The 23,859-nt window shown below is 41.3% G+C and overlaps 2 protein-coding genes, 1 long non-coding RNA gene and 1 other non-coding gene across 5 annotated transcripts in view; 1 reads left to right on the top strand and 3 right to left on the bottom strand.

The window, feature by feature from the left end:
- Nucleotides 1-9,360, bottom strand: part of arid4a (AT-rich interactive domain 4A) — a 39,536-nt gene extending 30,176 nt beyond the window's left edge. Inside the window, exons 1-4 of one of the 2 annotated variants that reach the window (XM_085144498.1) lie at nucleotides 9,132-9,360; nucleotides 8,127-8,179; nucleotides 6,987-7,097; nucleotides 3,243-3,308 (exon numbers count right to left, since the gene is read on the bottom strand). In XM_085144498.1, coding sequence (XP_085000624.1) covers nucleotides 3,243-3,308; nucleotides 6,987-7,097; nucleotides 8,127-8,132 — 183 coding nt within the window. In that variant the 5' untranslated portion in view covers nucleotides 8,133-8,179; nucleotides 9,132-9,360. The other variant, XM_085144499.1, reaches the window with a different exon arrangement.
- A 2,413-nt stretch (nucleotides 9,361-11,773) lies between these two features.
- Nucleotides 11,774-23,240, bottom strand: psma3 (proteasome 20S subunit alpha 3). The gene is made up of 11 exons (XM_085144512.1): nucleotides 23,106-23,240; nucleotides 22,182-22,264; nucleotides 21,876-21,999; nucleotides 20,678-20,779; nucleotides 18,438-18,511; nucleotides 14,237-14,309; nucleotides 13,963-14,028; nucleotides 13,054-13,100; nucleotides 12,795-12,862; nucleotides 12,414-12,478; nucleotides 11,774-11,948 (listed from the first exon to the last, which is right to left on the bottom strand). Exons 1-11 carry the CDS (start codon nucleotides 23,124-23,126, stop codon nucleotides 11,904-11,906), a joined length of 768 nt encoding a protein of 255 aa, XP_085000638.1. The 5' UTR covers nucleotides 23,127-23,240; the 3' UTR covers nucleotides 11,774-11,903.
- On the bottom strand, nucleotides 12,624-12,703 carry LOC146496784 (small nucleolar RNA SNORD53/SNORD92). Its single transcript, XR_014871385.1, has one exon. It is a non-coding gene; the product is annotated as a small nucleolar RNA SNORD53/SNORD92 (small nucleolar RNA).
- Nucleotides 18,507-20,312, top strand: LOC146496783 (uncharacterized). The gene is made up of 3 exons (XR_014871337.1): nucleotides 18,507-19,198; nucleotides 19,231-19,276; nucleotides 20,200-20,312. It is a non-coding gene; the product is annotated as an uncharacterized LOC146496783 (long non-coding RNA).
- Nucleotides 23,241-23,859: the final 619 nt, after the last annotated feature.

The raw sequence follows: 23,859 nt of genomic DNA, 5'->3' as shown, positions 1-23,859 counted from the left end.
ATGGCTCCAAGACGTGTTTCCAACTGGTGTTAATCACAATTCTCCTCAGAGCTGCACTGTGCTCCTTGGACATTTACCAGTTGGTAAATGGACTGATGCTTTTCTATTCTGAAAAGAGTACACCACCTGCCTCATTCACACAACCACTTTTTTCTGTGCTCTTTCTACGCAACATTTGCAAACATTCATACTCCGAATATGGGTATCTCGCCCAAGGATATACGGCATGCAGACTGCAGCAGACAGGGGTCGAACCACCAGCCTATCGATTGGTAGGCGACCTGCTCTACTACCCAAACTACTGCCACTCCCAGTAGTCATATTATTCATATAACCCAAAAAGTTGATTCTGTTTCAACTTTGACGTTTTCACTGGGATACACGTTTCGTCATCCGAGTGATGACTTCAGTCTCCAGACTGAAGTTTTAGCAAAAGGGGGAAGTTTTGGGAGTGACGGCGGCAAGAGAGCGCAAGCAAGCGAGAGAAAGAGTTTTGATGTTTATGGTGCTTGAACTGTATAGTTAGTGTGTAGTGTAGTTGTTTTGTGTGTCAAAAACAATGAGGACTCTGCCAAAAGCAGACTGCAGTGTAAACACAGTCTCCAGGTGGAAAACAGGAGCGACACACCTTCACGCCTGCAGGTATCAGGCTGTGATGTGCTCCATCAGACATTTTTTGGAGCAGCACAAATAATTTGTGTGGTCTCCTATTTGATGCAGAACACCTGATTGTTCTGTAAATTGTTTTAAATGGTTATTTAAAAAAATGTGCACAGTTTTTTTAAAACTTACAATTTCTATTTGCAGTTAAAGTTATGAAAGTGATTGGTTAAGCATGTTTGTGGTTTTTACAGTGAAAGAAAATTACAACTTTTCACTCTTTTTTCCTGGTTTTAGATCAAGTGTGTTAATAATGTCAGAATGAAACAACTAAATTCAGACATGTGAGGCTGAGGAGAGTGATACCAAACAAGGTGAGGTAAACCGTTTTTAACAGTCAAATAAAGAAGTAAAATCCAAAGTAGCCAAAAACAACAGTTATACCCTGGAGCCCAGAGGGTTCAGAGTTCAAGTGAATAAGTATCAGAATAAGTTAACAGTTCATCTGCATAATTTAATACCATTTCTGGAGGCTTACTACTGATTCTCTCTCTGTGTAATAAAAGGCTGGTGGATGGAGCAGGTTTTTCTCCTCTGCATGTCAGAGTTTGTTGATTAGGTGCTTTGATGAAGGACTGCCACTTAGCTTTATTAGTGATCACAGGAACAGCGCTGCTCTTTTGGACACTAGAAACATGTTTTCTGTCACTCAGCACCTCAGTAACTGCACCTTTGCTCTTTACAGTGTGTGAAAACAACTCCGGCTCCATGTTAAACTTACGAGCGTAACCATCCCTGCTGCTGTGTGCTGTCAGTCTTCTTGTTGAAAAGCTGTTGTGAACCTTTTACTCACTGCTCCTAAATGCATTTCTATAGCAGATCTGTTTTTAGTTGCAAATGTGAGTGAAACCATCGTTTATATCTGTGCGCTACAGGGCCGTGTGTTAAACCAAGCATCAAAGCAAAGAAGTTGCGTCGAGGACTTTTTATAATCGAATTACTCGATGAATCGTTGCAGCCCTAAATTAAACCATTAGTAATTAAACCATTACTTTACCAGGTTACCAATGTAGCTCTACAGGGCTCCGTGCTAGGACCATTTCTGTTTACATTATAGATGCTTCATGTAGACTGTATCATTTAAAGGCACAGGATGCACTTCATTGCTATGCATGACACCCAGCTTCAACTATCATGGACCATCTATATCTATGATAGCCAGATCTCAGACTGGCACTTTGCTTTCAGACTGCAGGCTTATTTGTGGTTCCTAGAGTATTTCAAAGTGGAACGGTAGGCAGAGCCTTCGGGGCCCGCTTTGGTGGAACCACTTTGGATTTGACAGACAGCCTTTTTACTTTTGAGATTAGGCTTAAAACTTTTCTTAATAAAGCATTCTTTGATTAAGGTGTCCTTGAATCCTCCCTTACGCTGTAATCCATAGTTTTCATGAGAGGTATTGGGACACACCAACCTAGTGGGCAAAAACAGTACTGCAGGCCTGTGTTCGCATTAGCCAAACTACCAGAAGGTTGCACTGCTATCTGATCCACTAAGGCACAGGTGTCGAACTCCAGGCGTCAAGGGCCGGTGTCCTGCAGGTTTTAGATGTGTCTTTGATCAAACACAGCTGATTAAAACAGCTAAATGACCTCCTCAACATGTCTCGAAGTTCTCCAGATGCCTGGTAATGAACTAATCATTCAAATCAGGTTTGTTGCCCAGGGTGAGATCTAAAACCTGCCGGACACCGGCCCTCGAGGCCTGGAGTTCGACACCCCTGCACTAAGCAATGTTCATCTACAGGGCACAGAGTATGGCATTGACCTTTGAACCCTGCCTTACAGGCCAAACTGTACCAATCCCTGCTTCTTCACAGCAACTGCGGCTCTCAGTTACCGCTCGTTTAACCTGACATTAAAAAGATTTGGTCGACTTTATTGTTATGACCCATTTATGCTGAGGCAACAGTGCTAACCACTGCACCACTGTTCAATCATGGGCTGAGATTTTCCACACACACTAGTGTATTCTGACTTAGTCTTTGTTAAATATTGACACAGTATAAAATATCGTGTTGTTAGTCATCTGAGGTTGCATTAGCATAATTTTAATTATTGGGTCTAGATCAGGGGACTCAAACTTAAATGGCATGTGGGTCATCTCACTGGAGCATCACTTTAGTGCTCAAGTAGTACAAAAACAAACCAACAAGAAAACACCCACAAATATTTCTTAAAATGCAGGTTTAGGAAAAAGTCACTTCAAGAGCCAAACGGCATTAGATTTTTCCACATCAATATACCGCAAGTGGCCGCAAGTGGCCCCTGGGCCGCGAGTTTGACACCCCTGGTCTGATTGTTTTTCATTATGTCCTGACATCGAGGAATCTTTTTTTTCCCTGGCTCATTGTTGATGTCTGATACATCTGATCCAGCTTTCTGGGTCAGTATTAGGCTAATATTGAATTAGATCATACTGCTGCCACCACTCATTTTAGCCCACGGCCGTCTGCACGACAGTAATCAGGTAGCTTTACATTTAATCTGTGTGGTTTAATTGTGAACATTAACTTAAAGAAGACTTAAGCAAATCTGAAAAGTCAAAATTACCAGTAGCAATAAACATCATGATCATCTTACCCTCAGAGATCCTTTGACCTGGTCGTCTTGCACTACCTGGGAAGTACTTTCACCTTTTAGAGTCACCTGAAGACACAAAGACACGAAGAATACTGATGATCTGAACAGAGATGAAGAAACAATGATGTCACAAGACTTTCCCCCTAAATGTTAAAAATAAATAAACCAGGATAAGATGAAGCAGCCTGTTCTTTATGTCCCTAACAAGAAATCTGAAACTGGAGCACGTGCACAGATGTTTGAATAACAGGAAGATTTAACAAATAAACCAAAAACAAACAAACTGTCTATAGGCGTCACCACTCAGGCAATATCGTCAAGTCAGCATTGACATAGGAAGAGAAGTGAAAACTGGAAGCAAAGACTTTGCTGAGTGTTTTTTAGCAAAGTTTTTTTCCACAGTTTTCAAACTGGTGCAACATCACATCTATACATCTTTTAGCTTCTGTACTGGAACATCATTAAAAGGGCAATAAAACTGACACGGTCACACACTCGTGTCCTCAGCCGGGCTGTGGTGGTTGCGGTGCATGCACCAGGCTACAAAAGTCAGGAGGTGCACAACTAGCCAGCAGCTGCGACATGGCTTTTGGTGTGCAGTGAGTCAAAGTCGTTACATTTCAGCAGACCACAATGAATGCATTGTTACATGTTTTCACTACACAATAAACTAGCAAATATAATAATATCGCAAATGTAAGAAAATACAGAAAATAGTAAAGTAACAAATATAAAAATACAGTTGTGCTAAAAGGATAAAAGGATATTACATTTGTTGGTAGCCATGGACTGTGAGTGATACTGAGCCACGATGTGCTCGTGTTGTATGTGATGTAATGTCACATACAGGAGCATCGTAAGGACGTCATACTGGACGTCACACAGGGATTCTGCAGGTAGGGGCTGGTGAATAAAGCTCACCAGGTCCATTCACCTACGTTAGCCCTCAGTGTTCTGACGGCCTGGATGTACCTGATGCCAGAGGTCACGGCTTTGAACAGATGCTGTCCAGGGTGAGACAGTCGGCAGCAACAGCGACTTTCTCAGCTCAAGGACGGGAACGGAGAACTGGTTCTTATAGGTGTACGTGGAACAAGTTCTTGTAGAGAATTCTCCTTCTAACTTTGCTACAATCAGCAGTTAGTTCATGTTAATAACTGACAAAGGTTTTTTGGGCAACATAACATTCTTTCCACTTCCCTAATATAGAGTATCACTTAATGATTTCTATTATTACATCAGTGTTAACTGTTTAAGCCGGACATGTCCTCTGATGATAGGACACCCACAGCTGGCTGTCTTCTGCAAACTCAGATCTCTTAGGTGACAGTCACAGACGCATTATGGGATGTTTAACCTCGAGATGAAAGACTTGGCCTGCATGCAAAAAAGTGGGTCGATATAAGCCTAACGAGTAAAACATCTGCCACGTTTGAATGAAATAGTTAAGCAGTGAGTTAATAAGACAACTTCCTAAATGAACGGCTGCAGCCTCATTGTAAAGTGAATAACAGGCCCAACAGGCTGATGTTCCACTAATACACTGCTAGAAATCCTGGTCTAATGTTAGAATAAACTCCAGGAAGAGCTGCTGTCAATGATCAGCCAGGCTCCAAAATACAAGACTGGTATCAAAATAAAAACTAGCAGTTGCCATGGTACCTTTAAGGTTTAACAAATAAGCACATGTGAGTGAGTTGTGTGTGACATTCACAAACAGGGACGGGAATCGAGAACTGTTTTTTCAGTAATCACCCTACACTGATCACAAAAACAGGGGAAATGCCTCCAACAGTAAAACATTTGACCTCACAGCAGGCAGTTACTTTGCACAAATGAAAGGTTTATTTTTCAGACTTCTTACTTTCACTTCCTGCATTTTTACACAAGTATCTGTACTTTCTACAGATATTTGTAGAACAGGCTCATTACTTTAGGTTTAATGAATTTGCAGAGAGTCATTATTCACGTCACTGCACGCCATCAAGCTGATTTGAGCCTAAACAGTAACGCATGAAAGGCCGTTCCCATACTAATCTCCAGGCGATGTCACATGAAACCTGATGATGTGTAACACAGTCAGGAAATCAAGTTGGTGTTTTTCTTTTTGGTTGGCAGAACCGGAGCGCCTGCAGGTGTCAGCGAGCACTTCAGCATCTCGCTATCGCTACAACAGAGGGGCGGGCATAAAGGGAGTCATTTTTTTTTTAAGTGGGGGGTAATGTCAAATGGAACATTTTTATCAGCAAACACACAAACTGTTGTGTCTGCAGTTTGTCTCACGGTGTGTTGCTAGCTAAAGGTGCAGCTGCTGTACTTCACAGATATAGGTGTGTACATCCACAAAGAGCAGTAAACCTCAGAGCAGCAGCCCAGGTCAGCTGATCACAGTCTGCAGAAGATCTCAATAGAAATGCCTGCGATTCCCACACTGAGCCAGGTTCCCCCACCTGCTGAATCCCACTTTAACAACTGACTCTGCTCATTTTCTCATACAGGAGGAAAGTCACCCTCTGCAATGGAGGACACGAAAATTTAAAAAAATATATCTACTTTTCTTCTTTTTCTTCTGATTGAAGCAGAGTGAAATCAGAATTAAAAATGAGACTAACAGTTTGTATTCATCTTCTAATATTATTTCATCATTGCATTAAGGCACAGAGCTCAGTTAGCTTTGCACAAAACGTCCTCCAAAGACCTACTCTTTACTTTCTTACATTTCAGAGCCTGTACTTTTAATCAGTACTTCCACTTTTACTAGAATATTTTTAACACTAGTATCTGTACTTCTACTCGAGTACAGAACGTCTGTACTTTTGCCACCTCGTCTATAAGGAATCAAAGCAATAACAGAATCTGAATTTCTTCTTATCAATCCCCGTCCCCACCTACAAGACTTGTGGGTTTGTTGTGGCACAGTGTGCGAGAGACGTACCAGCACACTGTTGCAGTGTTTGCTATAGGGGAAGAGCAAAGTTACTTTAGTCAGCAGTAACTGTGCTGTATAAAAGACGTGGGCACAGCCACTGTGATGTCACCACAACTAAAGCGGATATAAATAAGTTCTGCATTTGCTCCACTTTTATAAACTGGTGGTTTTATCCACCGTCTACATTCAGTTTATGGCTTTAATGTGTTACATCTAAACAAACTTTACACCAGCGGGTGTCCAGGTATGCTGAGACTCACACAGCTGGTGGCAACAGTACTGGAACAGATGATACTGGCAGTACATCTTTGTCAGGTGACATCAGCCTGGTGACTGATGTCAACCAGACTGATGTTTAATACTGGAAGCTGTCGTACACTTCTTAAGCTCTGATTAATTACTTAAACAACACAATGACAGGGAAAAGGCCTTACAACAGAAACAAAACATTAAAAAGTTGTTTTGGTCATTGGCCAAATCGGGGCATCCCCAACACTGAAAGGCTGCGATCTGATTCCTTCACAGAGGGACACGTTGTTTACCATGAAGTAAGTAGTGGAACACAACACAGGACTAGATTCATATCCAGGTTTTGAAGGAGCTGTGGTAAGTAGGCCACTGTTAAGCAGAATTGAAAGCTTAATTAATTAAAAACTATTCCTTTGAAAAATCAGTCCACCTGTTTGTGTCTGACATGTACTCAGGGTCAGAAAGCACAGTGACCCAATGATATTAAGTGGGAAACACTGACAGACCAGACTGTGGTCCTTTGTAAATCCTGATGCTCATGAGGATGAAACTTCTGCTAATCTTACCTTGACTTTCACCATGCGCTTAACCGTCTTGATCTTGGCCTCACAGAAGGCTCCTCTGTACTTGGCACTGACATCAGTCCCCACTGTCAGGTAGGCAGGCTCGTCTGCTACCTGAAATGCAAATACAAACATACACATAAGCAGCAGCTCTCAAGACTGTTTTGAGTTGCATTTGTGAAGGTGATGGTTTCACTTTGTCAGTCTGTCATTTGTCAAAAGCCTGGAGAGCACATCCACGAGTCCTGGTCTAATTCCAGTTTTAGGGAAATGGATCCTTTAAAAACTGATTACTGACGTACCCGTTTACATGATCATCCTGTTTTCTGACCATTTGTGTGAAGTGGTTTCTCATCTCGACCCTTACCAGCTTACGTTTTTCTAAACATCAGCTGCTGCCTACATGTTCATTTTGTCTCAGTTGTGTTGACACTTTTCATCTAACTCTTGATGTAATCAGTTTGGTTCAGAAATGTTTCTTCCAAGAACCCCAAACATCAGATAACTTTCCTACCAGATACATAATGTGAGTGAAAGTAATTAGCTTTTTATTACTAGCAATAACAGCAAATCAATCTAAAAACCAGAATAAGACATGTACTAATTATGTGTTTCAGTCTGTCTAAATATGCAGCCGGTCACCAAACAGCTAATTATATAGTGCTACTCCTGACCCTCTATCATGCAGTTTTACAGGAATAATAATGTTGTTGCATCTGATTTGAATCAATCATATTTTTCAATATCCCCCGGCAAAAAACTCAAAGGGATGAGTGGTCTTTGGAATATTTAAAAAAGGGTCTTTAAATAATTTGCAAATCACAGTCTTCTGTTTTTATTTACATCTGACACACAGTCCTAACTTTAATTACAACACTGTCTCTAACAAAGCAGTGGAAATGTGTTTACATTGTACAGCAATTGTCTGAATCCTGGTTAGGACTATAAACATTTGGCTCATCACTATAACACCACAGCACAGATCTGCATGTAAAAACGATAAACCGACACAGGAGTCGGAACTGGAAAAGCACAGTTTAAGTCATCTGTGTCTGGTTCCATCTGGGTCTCTGAGTAGGGTTCAGACATGGTGCTTAGACCGAGAACACCATCTTCAGTTTGTGTCGCAGGTCAAACACTCACCTTCATTTCTTCTCGGCTATTTGAGGGAGTCCAGCTCGAAAGATTTGGGATCACTGAAAGATAATGAGCCGACAGATGAGGTTAAAGCTTGCGGTGGCACTGAGGACAAACAGGGCATAAAGAGTCAAACAGACCAGTCCAGTTTGAAAATCATGCTAAGCTAACCGACTAGCCACTCACTTGTGTTAGCTCAGGCATTCTTTTCTAGCTCGGTCAACCCACTCCCTCCCTCCCCTCAAATCTGCCTACTCGTATCAGTTCAAATATGTGGCCCAAACAGCTCGCAAAAATGTAGCTAGTAACCTTTACTTCCAGTGAACACCGGGTCCCCGGTTTGAAGAAGCGTCGGTGGTAGCTCGGTGATGGGCACGGTGCGTGAGCGGGGCCGGAGAGGGGCGCCTCTTCCCGCTCCGCTCCCAGCCCCTGTGAGTCACGTCGCCATCACAGCTTGCCATGTCAGCTAGCTGGGCTAACTGTATCACATCCACACCAAATCCGCTTGCTAGCGACCAGCTGCTACCACACAACCGAATGCCAAGACGAACGAAGTCCAAACAGCGGGCGAACGGGACAAGCTGCTCTTCGCTTCGTAGCTACGTCTAGCTAGTTGGCTAACTAGCGACCCAACTAGCTAGTTACGGAGATTTAAACGGTCCGCTAGCAAATGAGCAGCATAGCTAGAGTCCACTCTAGGTCCCACTTGGTTTCGAGGTGAAAGTAAGTTTTTACTAAACAGTGTGAATCAGTGACACTAGACGTAACGAGAACTGCTGTAGATTTATTTATTTAATAAACGGTTCCTCCACAAAGGCGCCGGAGCTTCACATTTCTTCAGTGCAAAAACAACCCGACTGCCATTCAATTCAGACAGCTCCGACGAATAGCGTGCAAACGGACATCTCCCGGTCTCTCCGCTGACGTCCAGCTGCCCTCGGCCTACCGACAGTTTAAACTGTTCAAAGTTTTAGCTTTGTTCAAGGCAAAATATGAAGGTTTTATACTTACATTCACGGACACAGCAGCTTCCCCTCTCGCTCGGGCTGCAAAGCAATATACGAACAACAAGCTGTTGAGCCTCAAGCTCCGTTTCCTGAGAACACGATTGGCTGTGATGACAGCAGTGGTCGCAACACAGAAATTTGATTGGTGGATCGATTTCTCATTTTCAATAGGACAGTCTTCACGCGGTATCGCTATGGGCTGATACAAACGCGGCGCCACTAGGGAAATGACGGCACCTGCTGGCCAGTGGTGTAATCAGAAGCGAGTTCAATAGAAAAAAATACACACGGCGATCACGATTGGCCGTCCACGCTTTGCTCCTGGCTGTAGCGCGTCTCTATTGGCGGAGCGGTCTTCCTCGTCTGTAGCGATGTAACAGGAAGCCTTCCCGTGCTGGATTTCTGAGCACCATATTCAATTCACAGTTCATACTACTTGTTTGTCGACTGGGCTGACCAGAAAAATAACACGCACGATTGTGTCAGATATAAAGTTTATACGGATTTTTACATAACCACAAGCAGCGGGCGCTGGTTTGTGACCGCTTTGCATTGCCGGTAACAGCGAATCGAAACAACCGGGAAAAGGCGCTTTATGACGTACTTACGTGTCCTGTTGTTATATGCAGTGTTTTCACATGTACGCGGAAATCAAAGAGGCCGTCTCCTGCCCCTTCCTAATTCGCTGGTAACTCATGACTTGAGAACAGACAGTGTACACTTTATTAAATGTGATTTGCTTCCACATCTGAGACGTCACTGTATGAACCACGCTCTACAGCTTTACCGGATATATGAGCTGCAAAGACAAAACGGTAGGCGTTTGTTTGGCGTAGCGACGCCACAGGAAGACAGCACAATCGTGTCGTGGTGGTCACAGAGAAAGTGACGCTGTCATAGGTCCAACTACACCAAATCATAGGCCACCAAACAACAAACACGTATAAATCTCATTTGACCTGCTAATCGTATTTTGCATTCATTTTTCATTAGTTTAGAAAGTGAAATATTTTTGTTCTAAATGACCTCACTTTTTGATGGAGGTCTTGTATAAACAGATACGGGCGACATGGGCGGTTGCCCGGGGCGGCATCGTGGTGGGGGTTGGCATCACGGGCATCGGCAAAAAAAAAAATTGCTCGTACTGATGCTGCCCCGACATCAGCCAGCGCATATTGGGAATGGTACAGGCACCGATCGGTTTTCTATCGCCCATTTGCTGGGAGTAAGGGCGCCCTCCGTTTGCGAGGTGCGCCTGCTGCTTGCGGCGCAGAGAGGAGAGGGCGGGGCGGCGGGGGATTCTCTGACCGGCTGGAGCAGCATCTAATAATCAACTCGCAAAATAAAACAAAATAAAAACAAAACAACAAACACGAAAACACCAGACATCATGATACAGACTTATCATTTGCACCGATGTTTTTTCGAAATTCTGTACACGAAAAGTGAGCGAGAGCCCTCTGTGCACCTGCTCGCTGCTGAAGTCAAAGTAAACTTTATTGTCATCTCTGCTACAGACAGTCCAGTTTATAGAGAGACGAGACGACGAGGCTCCAGTTACAGCAGTGCAAGAAAACAAACAATAAATATAAGAAGAGTAAGAAAATAAATATACACTTTAGGACCAGGGGTAAAGGGATCAATAACAATTTAAAATTTACAGTTTGATGATTTAAAGTCTCACACAAGCCGTCCAAAGGGGAGGGGGCCTGCTTCTTCCAAATAGAGCGCATTTCATTTATAATGATGTAAATCCAAGCCCATCATGTATTCATGATGTGAATCCTGGGTTGTGTGAAATCCCAGAAATAAACCTTAGACAAAGCAAATCTGTGAACTAAGGTGTAGGTCTGTTAGATCATGTTGTGCTGATCCTCGAGTTGGGGGATTTGTGTTCATACTGGAGTGCAAAATTAAAACCAAGATGGACAAGAAAAGTTCAAAGCCATCAGGTGCTCAGTTTAGAAAAAAGAGAAAAGAAGAGGAGGAGAAACGAGCAAAAGATGCAGGTAAGCAGATGTGTGATTGGATAATGGCAGGTCATCCTGAACCAATCAGAATACTTTATTAATCCCTAAGGAAATGATGTGGGTTACAGTTGCTCCAAGAAGAAATGGTAAAAATAGCAACAATAACAGACTAAACTCCAAACAATACATTATGTTACAGATTTTAATATTAATTAGTCATTGTCAATTGTTGATTTGTCCTGTTCTCATTGTATGATGAATTATGATGGCTGTTTGGTAGCCGTTTGCATACTATGCATGCGTGTGTGTGTACAACAGTTTTATGTTAATGTACAGTCTTTAATATGTTTTGTGTGTGTGTGTGTGGGGGGGGGGGCAATAGTATTCATGTGGTTGGAGCTCTGCATGCAAACAAGTTTGTTTTCCATTGTTGTTTTTTGTGTTTATTTAACCAATCAAATGACTGAAACACTGAAAACTGTTTGTTCTGCAGCAAAAAAGTATATTTGAAAGTTTCAGTGCTTTTGAGATTGTTTGGATAAAATACTTTGACAAAGATCAGTTTTTAGTTTAAACAGTTTCTAATGTTTTTTTGTACATTGTACAAACCTCTGGGTTCTCTCCAAGTCACCACAGATTTATAATCACTGTTTATCAACACTCTCCCAAAGAAAAGTAGTGTGAACTTTCATTCAACTTTTATTTTTAAAGCTGAAATTCAAACCAAAAACAAGACAACAGATGTGAAAGTTTATGAACTATAAAAACAACAAAAGAAACAGATGCGCCGTCAGCAGAGGATGAGTTTACATGTTGTCTTCATCCGAGTCGTCCTCTTCTTCCAGAGAATCCTGCAACACAAAAAGCAGTCACCTGAATGTACCGCCCACCACAGGAAAGTAGAACGACTATGGAAATACGTTCTCTACTCAAGTCAGACACGAATATCAAAAGTCGTAAAAATGAAGGCTGGTTCCAAGAGTCGATCCTTACATATTCACACGTTATTAGCTACAAGCTCACGGCGTGTCTCTACCTCCGTACAAACTGTTTTGGTCTGTATGGATCACTTCTCCCTTCCTAACAAGTGTGTGGGAATACATTTACTGTAGAGCTCAGCAGCTTCTCCAACTGTTAGATTTTCACAATGGTTAAAACGAAGCCCTCCACAGTCTGACATCTAATATCTGCTGTGAGATCCAGCCGTCCGAGACGTTTGTGGCCAGACGCCAACGGGTGACATCAGAGCAGCGTCACAGTGGCTACATCTGTTTGTGTTGTGTCGTCTCCATCTGCTACAAAGGATTTTCACCCACCTTGGCATATTTTTCTGCTTCCTCTCTGACATCTTTGGGTACCAACTCGTGTCGTCCATTTGTGACTGTAAGAGAACACATGTCACCATGGCAACCACAGTACTAATGAAGAATTACGTGGAGTCTTTTTCCAGCTCGTCTTAAAGCTCAACATTATTCTGCATGTTATGCTTCTTTATTTGTTTAATGTGGCCGCGTGCAGCTCATGGATTGGTCAGACAGCCAAGAGGCAGTGACATCACAGGAACTCAGCCCAGTGAGCGAAACCTTCTGGATTGTCATCATCCCTTCATGATGAAGGCATCAGCTGACACTGTTAAATCTAGAAGCTTCACACTAAAAGTAGAGACAGACAAGAAGCAGAGCACTGATGCTTCTTACCTTCTCCAACCCAGCTGAGCTCCAGCTCAAAAGCCTTATCCTTAACCTCATCGTGAACAATGTAGATTCTGCAAACATCAAAATACAACACTTTAGGAATACAGATACACCACGTGTGCAATGTACTTTAGACTTGCACTTTACACAGTTCACTTGCAATTTTTCTGCACTACATGACATGTAGGTGCGTGCACGCCTCTCTTACAGGTGACACAGTTCAGGAGTTCAGAAAAAATGAGTTTGGAAGTTGCTCACTCACATTTTGGCGACCTCTTTAACCAGTTCTCTGCACGTCATGTCCTTCATCTGAGACACACAGACAGAGTGAACAAGCAAAGATCGTATCAGACACACTGATTGGATTAGGAAACTAATATTATTCATTAACTATTAATCTGATTTTTTCTTTTACAACACAAATGTCCCAGAAATGTAATTGAAAATGTTTTTAAACATTCCTAAAATGTCAGTGAAGTATGTGCAGAAAATGTTTTACAGTTTAAAAGAAAAAATAAACAAAATATGCAGAATTGTAAAGAAAAGGTTGAAAATAGACATTTCTTTAATAATTATGTTGGAAAATGTGTCAAAAAAAAAAGAAGATGCCAGAAAAACTTTTTTCTTTCTTTTTTAAATATACTGGTGGTGCCAGTGCTACACGTCAGCTCCCAGTAGATGCAGCTATGGAAGAAATGTGAGAATCCCAGGTGATTTCAGACAAACTGACCTCTGACCTTGCAGTGACAGTCACCAGGATTCAAACCTGTTTGAGATTTTGTTTGGCGTTCTCTTCCTGACCTTGAGGTCGAGGTCACTCGACACGTACCCCAACAGCCTTTTATGGCTGCGGTTAAAAAGGTCAATATCAAAATTACATCTTGAAAATACTTGAAACTGTTTTTACGTGAACCTCAAACATTATTAAATTGAACCTTCTGACTTTGTTTTAACCTGAGTCACAGATGAGGTCAGGATCAGCTGACGCCACCAGCTCACACGTGTTAAGGTGACACGTCTTCATTAACAGACAATCTTTCTCATCTTATTAAAGATTTGTTAGTGCGAAAGCTGAAGTCGTGGTTATTTGACAGATGAAGAACTGCATCTAGAATCAGAGCGCTAACAGAACTAAACTGGACTCATGTGAATGTTGCAGGTTCAGACTCACCTGCAGTTTTTCAATCTCAGTCTTGGCAGCTTGTTTTGCCTTTCCGATGGCACATCCCCAGTAACCCTGCGCACAAACACACACACACACACACACACACACACACACACACACACACACACACACACACACACACACACACACACACACACACACACACACACACACACACACACACACACACACACACACACACACACACACACACAGTGTTGTTACTGCTGCTTTCACCAACCTGGGTTCCCACCATATACAGATGTGAGAGCAAACTCACGTATGAGATGCCGGACGGGTCGACCATGTAGAGCTGGGCACCGTCGTCTTTGTCGTATGAGCCGAGGATGAAACTGAAAGAAACAACCAGAACAGACATGAAGGCATCGATTTATTACTGTGCTCCTGGAGTGAAGGAGGGGGGTTAATAATAATACTAGTAAATAATAAAAACTTCAACAATACATTTTATTTATCATGTTCCTGAACCTACAACTTCCTGTCCACTTCATTCAAACTCAAATTCAAGAGGTGACCTGAGATTTTTTGTTTTTGTTTTGTTTTTAAATGTCAGAAAGTCTTTTCTTTGGTTGGCTGATGTTTACAACAAAGAGAAAATACCTCCCACATAAAACATGAATCCTTTATACATTCTGTGATTATCCTAACTGCATTAGAGGTTTTAAAATGGATATTTTGTTGCTTTAACCATTACAATGTGAACATCCACATATTCAAGAGAAGGCAGAACAACTTGGACCAGGGCTCTCAAAGTCGTGGCCCAGGGGCCACTTGCAGCCTGTACATTGATGTGAAGAAATCTAAGGCAGTTTGTCCCTTGAAGTGACAAACTGCCTTAGATTTGTTTGTTGTTGTGTGCAATGTTAAAATAAATGCTTTAAATGATTTAATATGAAGGCAACATGAGCAGAGAGAACAAACATGCGGACTGGCTGTTAGCTCAGAGACAGAGTCGCACACTAATGTGTACACTTTTGTCTGCACTTTGATTTTGTTACATACGAACACAACGACAGCAGAGGTGCTGCCACGTGTCAGTCCAGAAGGAGACGACCAATCATTTAAGTTTGAGAGCCCTGACTTAGATGAATAAACACCAAAGGAAAAAATAAGAAAATCCATTTCTGGAGCAAGTTGTCTGTTTAAATGACCTCCAACTATATGCTGCTCCCACTATATGCTTCCTCACCCTGATGGCCTGGAGAAATTCTCTCGACTCTCAAAGATGCACTTAAGAATGACAGAATCCTTCACAGCGGGAAAGAATTCCAGGTCAAGTGTGAAAATGGAAATGAGGAAAACAAACATTTCCACAAGGAGAGGCTCTCTCTGTCACTGATCTACGTCACAATCCTCATCTTTTATTGACATGCACATCCACACAGGTAGCCAACTGACTGCACACAGCACAACACTAATATGACAACACTGACTGTTTCCTCTGAACAACACTGAGCTGTGGTCCTGAACACATCATGACTTTGATCTTTGACAATGACAGGAACACAGACCTGAACTTGAAACAATTACAGCTTTGAATCTGTCAGGCCTAAATACGTTTTTCCATTCAGCGCATGAAAGTTGTGTATTTGTGGGCGTGTCCCTGAGTTTAAGGTAAATACAGCAAAGGGAGGCTGTGTCCCAATTCAGGGTCTGCACGCTTGAAGTACGCGTTTTAAGTGCGAGTACGTCACCGCCACGCGACGACGGCTGTCCCAATCCGAAGTGTACTTCAAATGCGCCGTCAATTTCCCCAAATATCAAGCGTGGTCCGGTGCACGCTTCGTGGTCCCATATATCCCACAATTCATAGCGCGGCGGTGGGTGTGGATAATTTTGCCGCAAAATACGGCAGAAGGGAGCGGCTGAAGAGTGAACTGTCAAAAGTAAGTACTGAACATGACGTCACTTAATTATGTGCGAATGTTTAATAACGAAGAACATTAAAACATTGCCGACATGTGGCCAACAGCAAAGTTATGTGACATTAGTGATGTTTGTACTAACTTGGTTTTAAAGCCTCTACATATATATATATATATATAGTCGACCTTAATCGTACACAGAATGTGATGATTTTATGGATAATTAAAGTCAGTCATATATCCACAAACACAACAAGCTGAAAGTCAGTGATGCTGCTCGGTTTGCAGTCCTGAACATCACGGCACAAGCAGGATTCACTGCACTGTTAATGTTAGCTGTGTTATATTGCTGCCACTGTTCGGTGGTGTCGAGCCAAACGGACTTTAACGTGTGTTTGAACGAGCTGACGGTTCACTTGTTACGCTGAGAGAAAGATGTTTTAATCACAGGAGTCACACATGTGTCCACTGTACCATCTGGGAACTCTTCTTGTTCAGCACTCGTAATAACACAAACACTAAATCCTCCTGTTTTGTAGCAGTGTGTACACCTGAGACTGTCACCTGTCTGTCCTGCACTCTCTCTCTGTTTCTTTCTCTCTGATTGTGGAATAAAAGTATGAACATGTGTTTATAAGTTACACTTGTGTTTGAATCCTGCAGCTTATCACACATTTGATTTCCATGTGTGATGATTTCCATGTGTTCCATGTCCAGAGTGAGGACAGACTGAGGGACCCACTGCTGCACATCATCTGTGAGGCTTTGCACCCCTGATGATCCACCAGGACAAACTCAGCAGTGTGTGAGGAAGAGGAGGAGGAAGAGCCAGCAGCAGCTGACAGATGGAGAGAATAGACAGACTGTTCCCTGTTTGTGAAGGACTGCTAGGAAAGTTTAACATAACTAACTGTCTGTCCTGAATCAGTCTTATTAGGTAATGTTCAAATAATGTTATCATCCAGTGTTTGCAGTGTGGGAGAAAGTACTCAGGGCCTTCAAGTTACACACTATGAAAGGCAGCAACAAGTTTAATGTTCAGAAACCTAAAGTATGTATCAGCAGCAGAATGGAGCTAAAAATAAATGTTTGTTTCAGTTCTATGAAGCTTTGAGTATTTTGGATTAGTAGCACTGCTGTGTTTGTTGCATCATATCGCTGTAATTGTTTATATGCTTTATATATTCTGAGCTAAGTTGATCTATAGTGTTACATCATATTCTATAAGGATGTTATGTGTTTGTAGACTTTCTGCCCAGTTTGACCCATTTAGCAGAAGTCAGCCTGTTTAAGGCTCTGATATCTATTCTGTATGACTTAAAGCAGTTATGACATGGTCTGATTTTCTCACCCAATAAAGGAATATTTCATATATCAGTCGACTCTTCATTCTATCAGACACAGTTATCACAGCTCATACATTTGCTTTTTACACATATGTGTAAGCATTGAACCAAATGTAATAATGCCAACATACTGAAAGAACAATATTTGTCTCTTATGTATAATACATCTATATATACACTGTCACAGATACTTGAGTGTCTTTAAGTGAAGATTTAAGGTGACAGGAAATATAAATAAATGCAACTTGAATCTTTACTGAAGCTCAGTGTTTGACACAGAGTTCAAGTTCACTGCTGTAATAACTAATAATGTAAATATAATATTGGCCATATTATATTTACATTACCACAGTGAGATGACTTTAGTCTCATGAACAACATTAGCTGATTGTTATTTACTAGCTAATCTTAAATGACTGTTCAGTACAGAAATGAAGCCCAACAATCATGTTTTACAGTCCTGTGGTCTCAGCCTCAGATACTCAACTAATCAAAGTGATGTCATAAAAAAATGAATGACCAACAAAACATTTTTCTCCGTCATTTGTCACAAAGCTGTATGTAATGTTTCTCGCGGTTAGTATCATGGTTGCTAAGCAACCTGAACAGCGCAACAAAGGCTAGACCGTCCCATTTCACAAGCCTCTCACTTCCGCACTTCTCGTACTTATAGTACGTAGTACGCGTAGTGCGCGTACTTCAAGCGTGCAGACCCTAAATTGGGACACAGCCGGAGTCTGACAGTCAACAGGAAGTGATATCACAGAAGTTCTCCCCCCCTCCCCCGCCGGGTACGTACCTCAGTCAGTCATCGCTGTGATGTGTGTACATTTGGATCATTTTTTAAAATAATATATATGATAATTATTATTATAATATTTGTACAATACTTTATGTCACCTGAGCTGTAAATGAAGTTTGACTGATGACGGCTCTAACATAGAAGAATCCAACATGAAAAGGAGCATCAGCGGTCTTTTCTAGTGAGAGGGTTTAATCAGGAGCCGTAGGATGACAGCAAAGCTCAGAGCGAGTAGTGACATAAATGGTACCACGCTAAACTTTAATGCTATCTGATGTGATTGTGTGAATGAGGAGACTGAACCGTCTTTTAGACAAAATGACTGCGGCTCAACACGAAGGACGAGTCAGACAGAAGCTCAGGGTTTGAAAACGCTGAAGGAATAGAAAACGTGACAGCAGCTCCGCTCCATGTTTTCATGATGTTAACATAATTACTGAAACTCACCTGCAGCCAAACGGCCTCACGGCGCTGTACAACGTGTAGGCATGGACATACATGGCCACTCTGTCTGAGAGGTGCTGCGAGGAGAGGAAACACTATTAGATTAAAACCATTCAGGTCCCCATTCTGTGGCCCCAGACAAACAAACAAGCACATGGTATTTGCTAAAATGATTTTATATGATCGATCAACTCATTGACCAGCTGTTTTAGACGAGAGGCATTGTAAGAAATCCTGCTACTACACTAAGAACAAATGATACCATATATGCAAAGGCAAAGTCCCTAACAGCAGCTTAAAAAGGAGGAAGTTAGACTTGCAGCACATTTGAATGGGCTCCTTCGTTTCACACACGTTCACTGGGTGAAAATACCTCGTTGATGCCAAAAGGTCATTTCAACCAAGCTATGTAGAAGATCATGTCTGAATGCACAGCACATTCAACTACAGCAGGTGAGTTAAAGCAGCACAAGCCCACCAGATGTTCTTCCTGTCAGCTAAGAACAGGAAGCTGGGGCTCCATTCAAATCAAAGTGGCTCACCTTATTAGCCAATAGGAGGGAAGTGTGAACATATGTTTCACTTTAATTTATGCTTCTCTCATGTACGCGCTTATTACTTGTTGATGTCTCAACACTGATTTCCTAGCTCAGCTGATCAGTAGCTATTAGGGGACAAAACTTTTTTGTCCAACTGCAAAGTCCATGTCCTTGACAACAATCTGGAGGCAGAGCATTTATAAGTTTGATTTTGTGTTTCCTCGGGTGGTTGCTATAATACAGAACAAGAACATCAGAATACAGAAGAACTGACAAAGACTTTTTAAGCTTCCAGGGACGGCTGTTTAACCCTTTAAAACTGGTTGGAGCGGGCACGCTCTGTTTTGCGTAACTATTTTTAAATCCCGGTAGCTCTGCAACCACGTGAGCTAGCACAATAAATTTTTTTTGCATATGAAACCGGAGGAGTTGTACTTACATCTTATGCCATCAGCTTGTCCTCGGTCACAGTTTCCTTCCACATATAACTTTGCAAAAACTGCATAAAAAGCGCTTGCAGCAACAAAAACATAATATTCCAGAAACACGCTTTGCTGATCCGATCAGCTGTTTGTAACACTTACTACATTGGATTAGACATCAGCGCGAACTATCGCATGTCCACCATGACCTGCCCGAAACCGGAAGTGACGTCATTTTCGCGGAAATGTAGTTTTTTACCATCGGGGCCTCATGAGCCTATACTGGTGTTTTTAAAAGTTCTGTTTGACTTTATGACTTTCTGTGTGGTTTCTGGGATGCTTAGGACTCATATTGCACTGCTGGAAATAGTTTATTTTGATGCATATGCTGCTTTTTTGCAAATTTGCATTATAATATTTATTTTCGTTTTTCCTGCAGTGTATAAAAATTGATGTATTTCAAAAATAAAACTATGAAGACACTCAAAATAAATTTCCTGTGGTGGGAAACTATTTTGTGCAACTTTTTTGTATTTACAGTTTTGAGGGATAAGCCTCTTAAATTTCTCTAACTAGAAATATATGTTAAAAAAACAAAAACGATTTTCAATTTTTTTGTAGTTTATTGCACTTTTTAGCAATTTATGTAATTTCTATGCACTTAATGCAGACATATTATTAAAATCTAGGCTGTAATGGTTGTATTGATGTATATCAACTTGAAATGCTCCCAAAAATGGCTCCACAGCATGTAAACATATAATATAAGCTCTGGTGGACTTGGTTCTATGGTAGGTCTTAAAGGGTTAACGCATCGATCCATGGAAAATACATTGTTCCTCCAAGCATCCATGCTAGTAACACAGCTGTATGGGCATGTCACATGATACAGCAGAGTAGCAGTTTTTAACTTTTTTTCTTGTACAACCTGGAGCTTCAGACATTTGGCTGCAGAGCCACATGTGACTCTTTCCCCACCTTCAGTGGCTCCCTGTGGCTTTACCAAAATAACTAGACAAATATGAATACGGCTTATTGTGTAACATTTGAAATGTTTATCCATCACTGTTGTGACCTTTTACATTTTCTTACTTTCAAACTGAATAAGCTATGATTCCAAAGATCCCGTTTTATTAGTAACATATAATTACTATTTATTTTACAGCTGGAAGTTCATGAATAACACTTTATTTTACTATTATTATAATGACAATACAAAATTAAAATACCTGATCATAGAGAAAAAAAAAACAAAAAAAACAACAGGAAGCTGATGCGTTACCTTCAGAGGAATGTCGTGTCCGTAGTTTGATCTGAAGTTAGAAGATTCTTCTCTGGCAACTTCAGCGAGTGAGCGAGCATCAGCTAATAGGCCAGCTACTGCCTGTTGAGAGAGAAGCTTTACTTACACATATTCATGTCACAATAAGTCTGTGAACACACAAAATAAAATGTTTCACAAACAGAACGTGGTGACCATTTCAGAAAGTGATATCCTGCAATTTCCAGGTACAAACATCTCTAAGTGAGACGGTGAGCTGCAGATGGAGCGGGTCAGAAGAAACAGCGTTTCGATCTCATCGAAAGCTTCAGTACGTTCAGCATCTTCAACATCAAGAGATCATTTGGATCGCAGACTGGAGCAGCTAGGGATCGAACCACCTTCAGATTAGTAGATGACCTGCTCCACCTCCTGAGCTCCTGCTACACCATTTATCCATCTATCACAACTGGTCCAAGGAAGGAACAGGGGGGCTGGAAAGGCTGTCCTCTGTTTCAATCCAACAAGCGAACTATTGTAGCTCAAACTGCAGAAACGGTTCATGCTGGTTCTGATACATGCTGAGCACATCCACTGCTCAAAGTGACGGCCATCAGACCACGGGTCTTTTACACCACGTGGCTGGCTGGGATAGTGTGCATGGTTTCCCTGGGAACACCTGGCAGCAGGATACACTACGGGAAAAAGGGAAGCTGGCAGAGGCAGTGTGACGCTTTGGGCAATGTCATGCTGGCAAACTTTGGGTCCTACCCTCTACAGCACCTTTTCCACTACTAACTACTCAAATCAACTCACCATGGCTTGCCACGATTCAGATCAACGGGTTTTCCATTACAATCAATCACCACCTAATGTGCATGGTCGTTGTCATAGCAACGCATGTCCCGTGATATAATTAACGCTACAACAAAGGTTGATATCGAGGCAAGAATATAGCTGCTGCTCGCTCACACAACAAAAACCATCGAGCTGGTGCTGCAGACACCAAGTTAGCCAAGACAGCTGAAAGCTTATCACTTTGTGTCAAAGGTTGTCTTTTTAGTCTGATCTATGAGGCAAAGTCGCGTTTGACACTATCCAAAACAAAAAAGAAAAAAAAAAGATGAGCATGAGGACAGTTTTTTTTGTGCACCGATGCACACATTTATGTAGCACAGCTCAATAGACCTGAAATGTTTGTGACGGCTTGTGTGGTTACCATGCCAATGTGTCTGTCGATGTTAAAGATGCGTTTGTTGGAGCCCTCCTCGTACAGTTTAGACAGGACTAGCTTCTCCACCCCGAACACCACCCCATCTTTACAGCGGATTCCAATGGCTGTGCTGAACATCACAACATGGAGACATACTTGAAAATTTGATCATGACATGTCTGGAAACTAATCAGAATTATTAGCATTAGCACTCTGGGTTAAGAAGTCAGTTGGTTATCAACGCTGTAGAAAAACCCCACCACATCACATTCAGTGGGGTCTGGTTTTAGTTTAAAAAACATAGAGACTGACCTGCTGTTCTCTACAGCCTTCATGGCATACTCCACCTGAAACACTCGACCATCTGGAGAGAAGGTTGAGGCCGACAGGTCATACTGCAAGACAAAACAGAAACAGCAGCTTCCAATATTAAACTAACTACTGATATTAGTAGCTGGAAAGGACAGGTATATAATCAAACCCACACTTTCATGTGGCCTTAAAGTTTTAATTAATTAAAAAAGAGGGATGACTTACTTGTAGTCTAAAATCATTTTCCCAACTTGCGTTTTGGGTAAACATGTGTAAAATATATTCAGGGACTGTATTCCTGAACCCTCTGAGGAATACACCCAGACTTAGCTTGGTGTGTTGGTAGAATTCAGGAAACTAAAGTATATTTCATTCGTTGTGTGAACTGGACTACCCTGTTATCTGACAGTAGCAAGGTAAATGTTTATGTTTAAAAACAATTAATTTTTTTTTTTAGAAAGCCTTTGTTAAATAAAATTAACCCCAGTGATAAACTAAATAAAAAGTTACTCTTCTCATAGAGAGAATTTAGCTGGCACGCAATTCTGAGTCATTCTAAATCCAGTTTGATGGAGGCTAACATTTAACACATAAATATCGCGAATTCCTGTAATTACAGTGATAAAACGAATAATTAACGCCACAGTAGAAAGCTTTTTTAATTCTTATAAATTGTTAAATTGACAAAAAAATCCTGAATCGGGACTAAATTAAACTACTTTCAATTTCAGTTTAGCTTCTGTTAGCAGGCCTCATTGTGACTCAGCAGGCTAACACTCTAGCTAGCTGCAGACTGAACTGAATGAACATAATTTGAACTATAAAAGCAGAATATTTTCCGGAAAACAGGACTAAAAGCAGACTCGTGAACGTACGAGTGTACGTAAGTTAAAGCTTCTTCTCAAAAAGCACTGAAACACTCACCCCAGTCCCGATAGAGCTCATTTTAATACCGACTGTAAATTCTATGCATAGGTCCCATAAAGCGCTCTCAAACCACTCTTCCGGTGCCTCCTCACGCGTTTCACACAAACTTCCGGTGACAGCCTTTTACAATAAAAGCTCAAATTACATTAAATATAGTTTTTAAAGCACCACGGTTAGGTGTATTTAAAAAATAAATGTCTGACAGATGATAGCTAGATATGGCATGGCGCTGTAGTGATTCATAGACTCAAGATGAAATAGTGAAAATAAATTTTAAATATTTTAAATACATTTAAAATAGTGTAAAATACACGTGGTTCTAAATATAATTTTTAACAAAAGATTATCTTATATTACAACAAACTCAGATGAAGATTTTTATTTACCATCTAATTTTTGTAAACCATAAGATAAGATAAGATGCTGTGAAGGGGATTTTCTTATTCAAAGAAACAATTCTACAATCATCCATCCATTCTAGTCTTCTCTGGTTTGATTGTTTGGGAATTTGGCCATTCCTAAAGTTCTTTCTATCGCTCTGATAACTTTCTTTTGGTTTTTGTCAACCAAATCTCTTTGACTTTGGACCTCATATTAAGAGTTTCAGTGAAAAATTATCAAATGCAAGTTCAGCAGTTGGACTAAATTCCAAGTCTGTATTTTTCGGCTTGTATTGGGCTGAAGCAATAACAGCTGAGTTCATGTAACACTGATTTCTATGACAAGCTGGTGCAGTCTACATGTGGTTTGT

This window comes from Neolamprologus multifasciatus, chromosome 19, assembly GCF_963576455.1.
Source record: "Neolamprologus multifasciatus chromosome 19, fNeoMul1.2, whole genome shotgun sequence".
NCBI classification, from domain to species: Eukaryota; Metazoa; Chordata; class Actinopteri; order Cichliformes; family Cichlidae; genus Neolamprologus; species Neolamprologus multifasciatus.
The sequence above is the reverse complement of the archived record's forward strand: the minus strand, read 5'-3'. Positions and strand labels throughout refer to the sequence as shown.

Coding starts and splice junctions, on each gene's coding strand:
- psma3 (XM_085144512.1), bottom strand. CDS start 23,126: ATGAGCTCTATCGGGACTGGG. Junction 14,029..14,236: donor ACCCGTCCGGCATCTCATAC/GTGAGTTTGCTC, acceptor GTTTGTGCGCAG/GGTTACTGGGGATGTGCCAT. Junction 11,949..12,413: donor AAGCAGAAAAATATGCCAAG/GTGGGTGAAAAT, acceptor TTTGTGTTGCAG/GATTCTCTGGAAGAAGAGGA.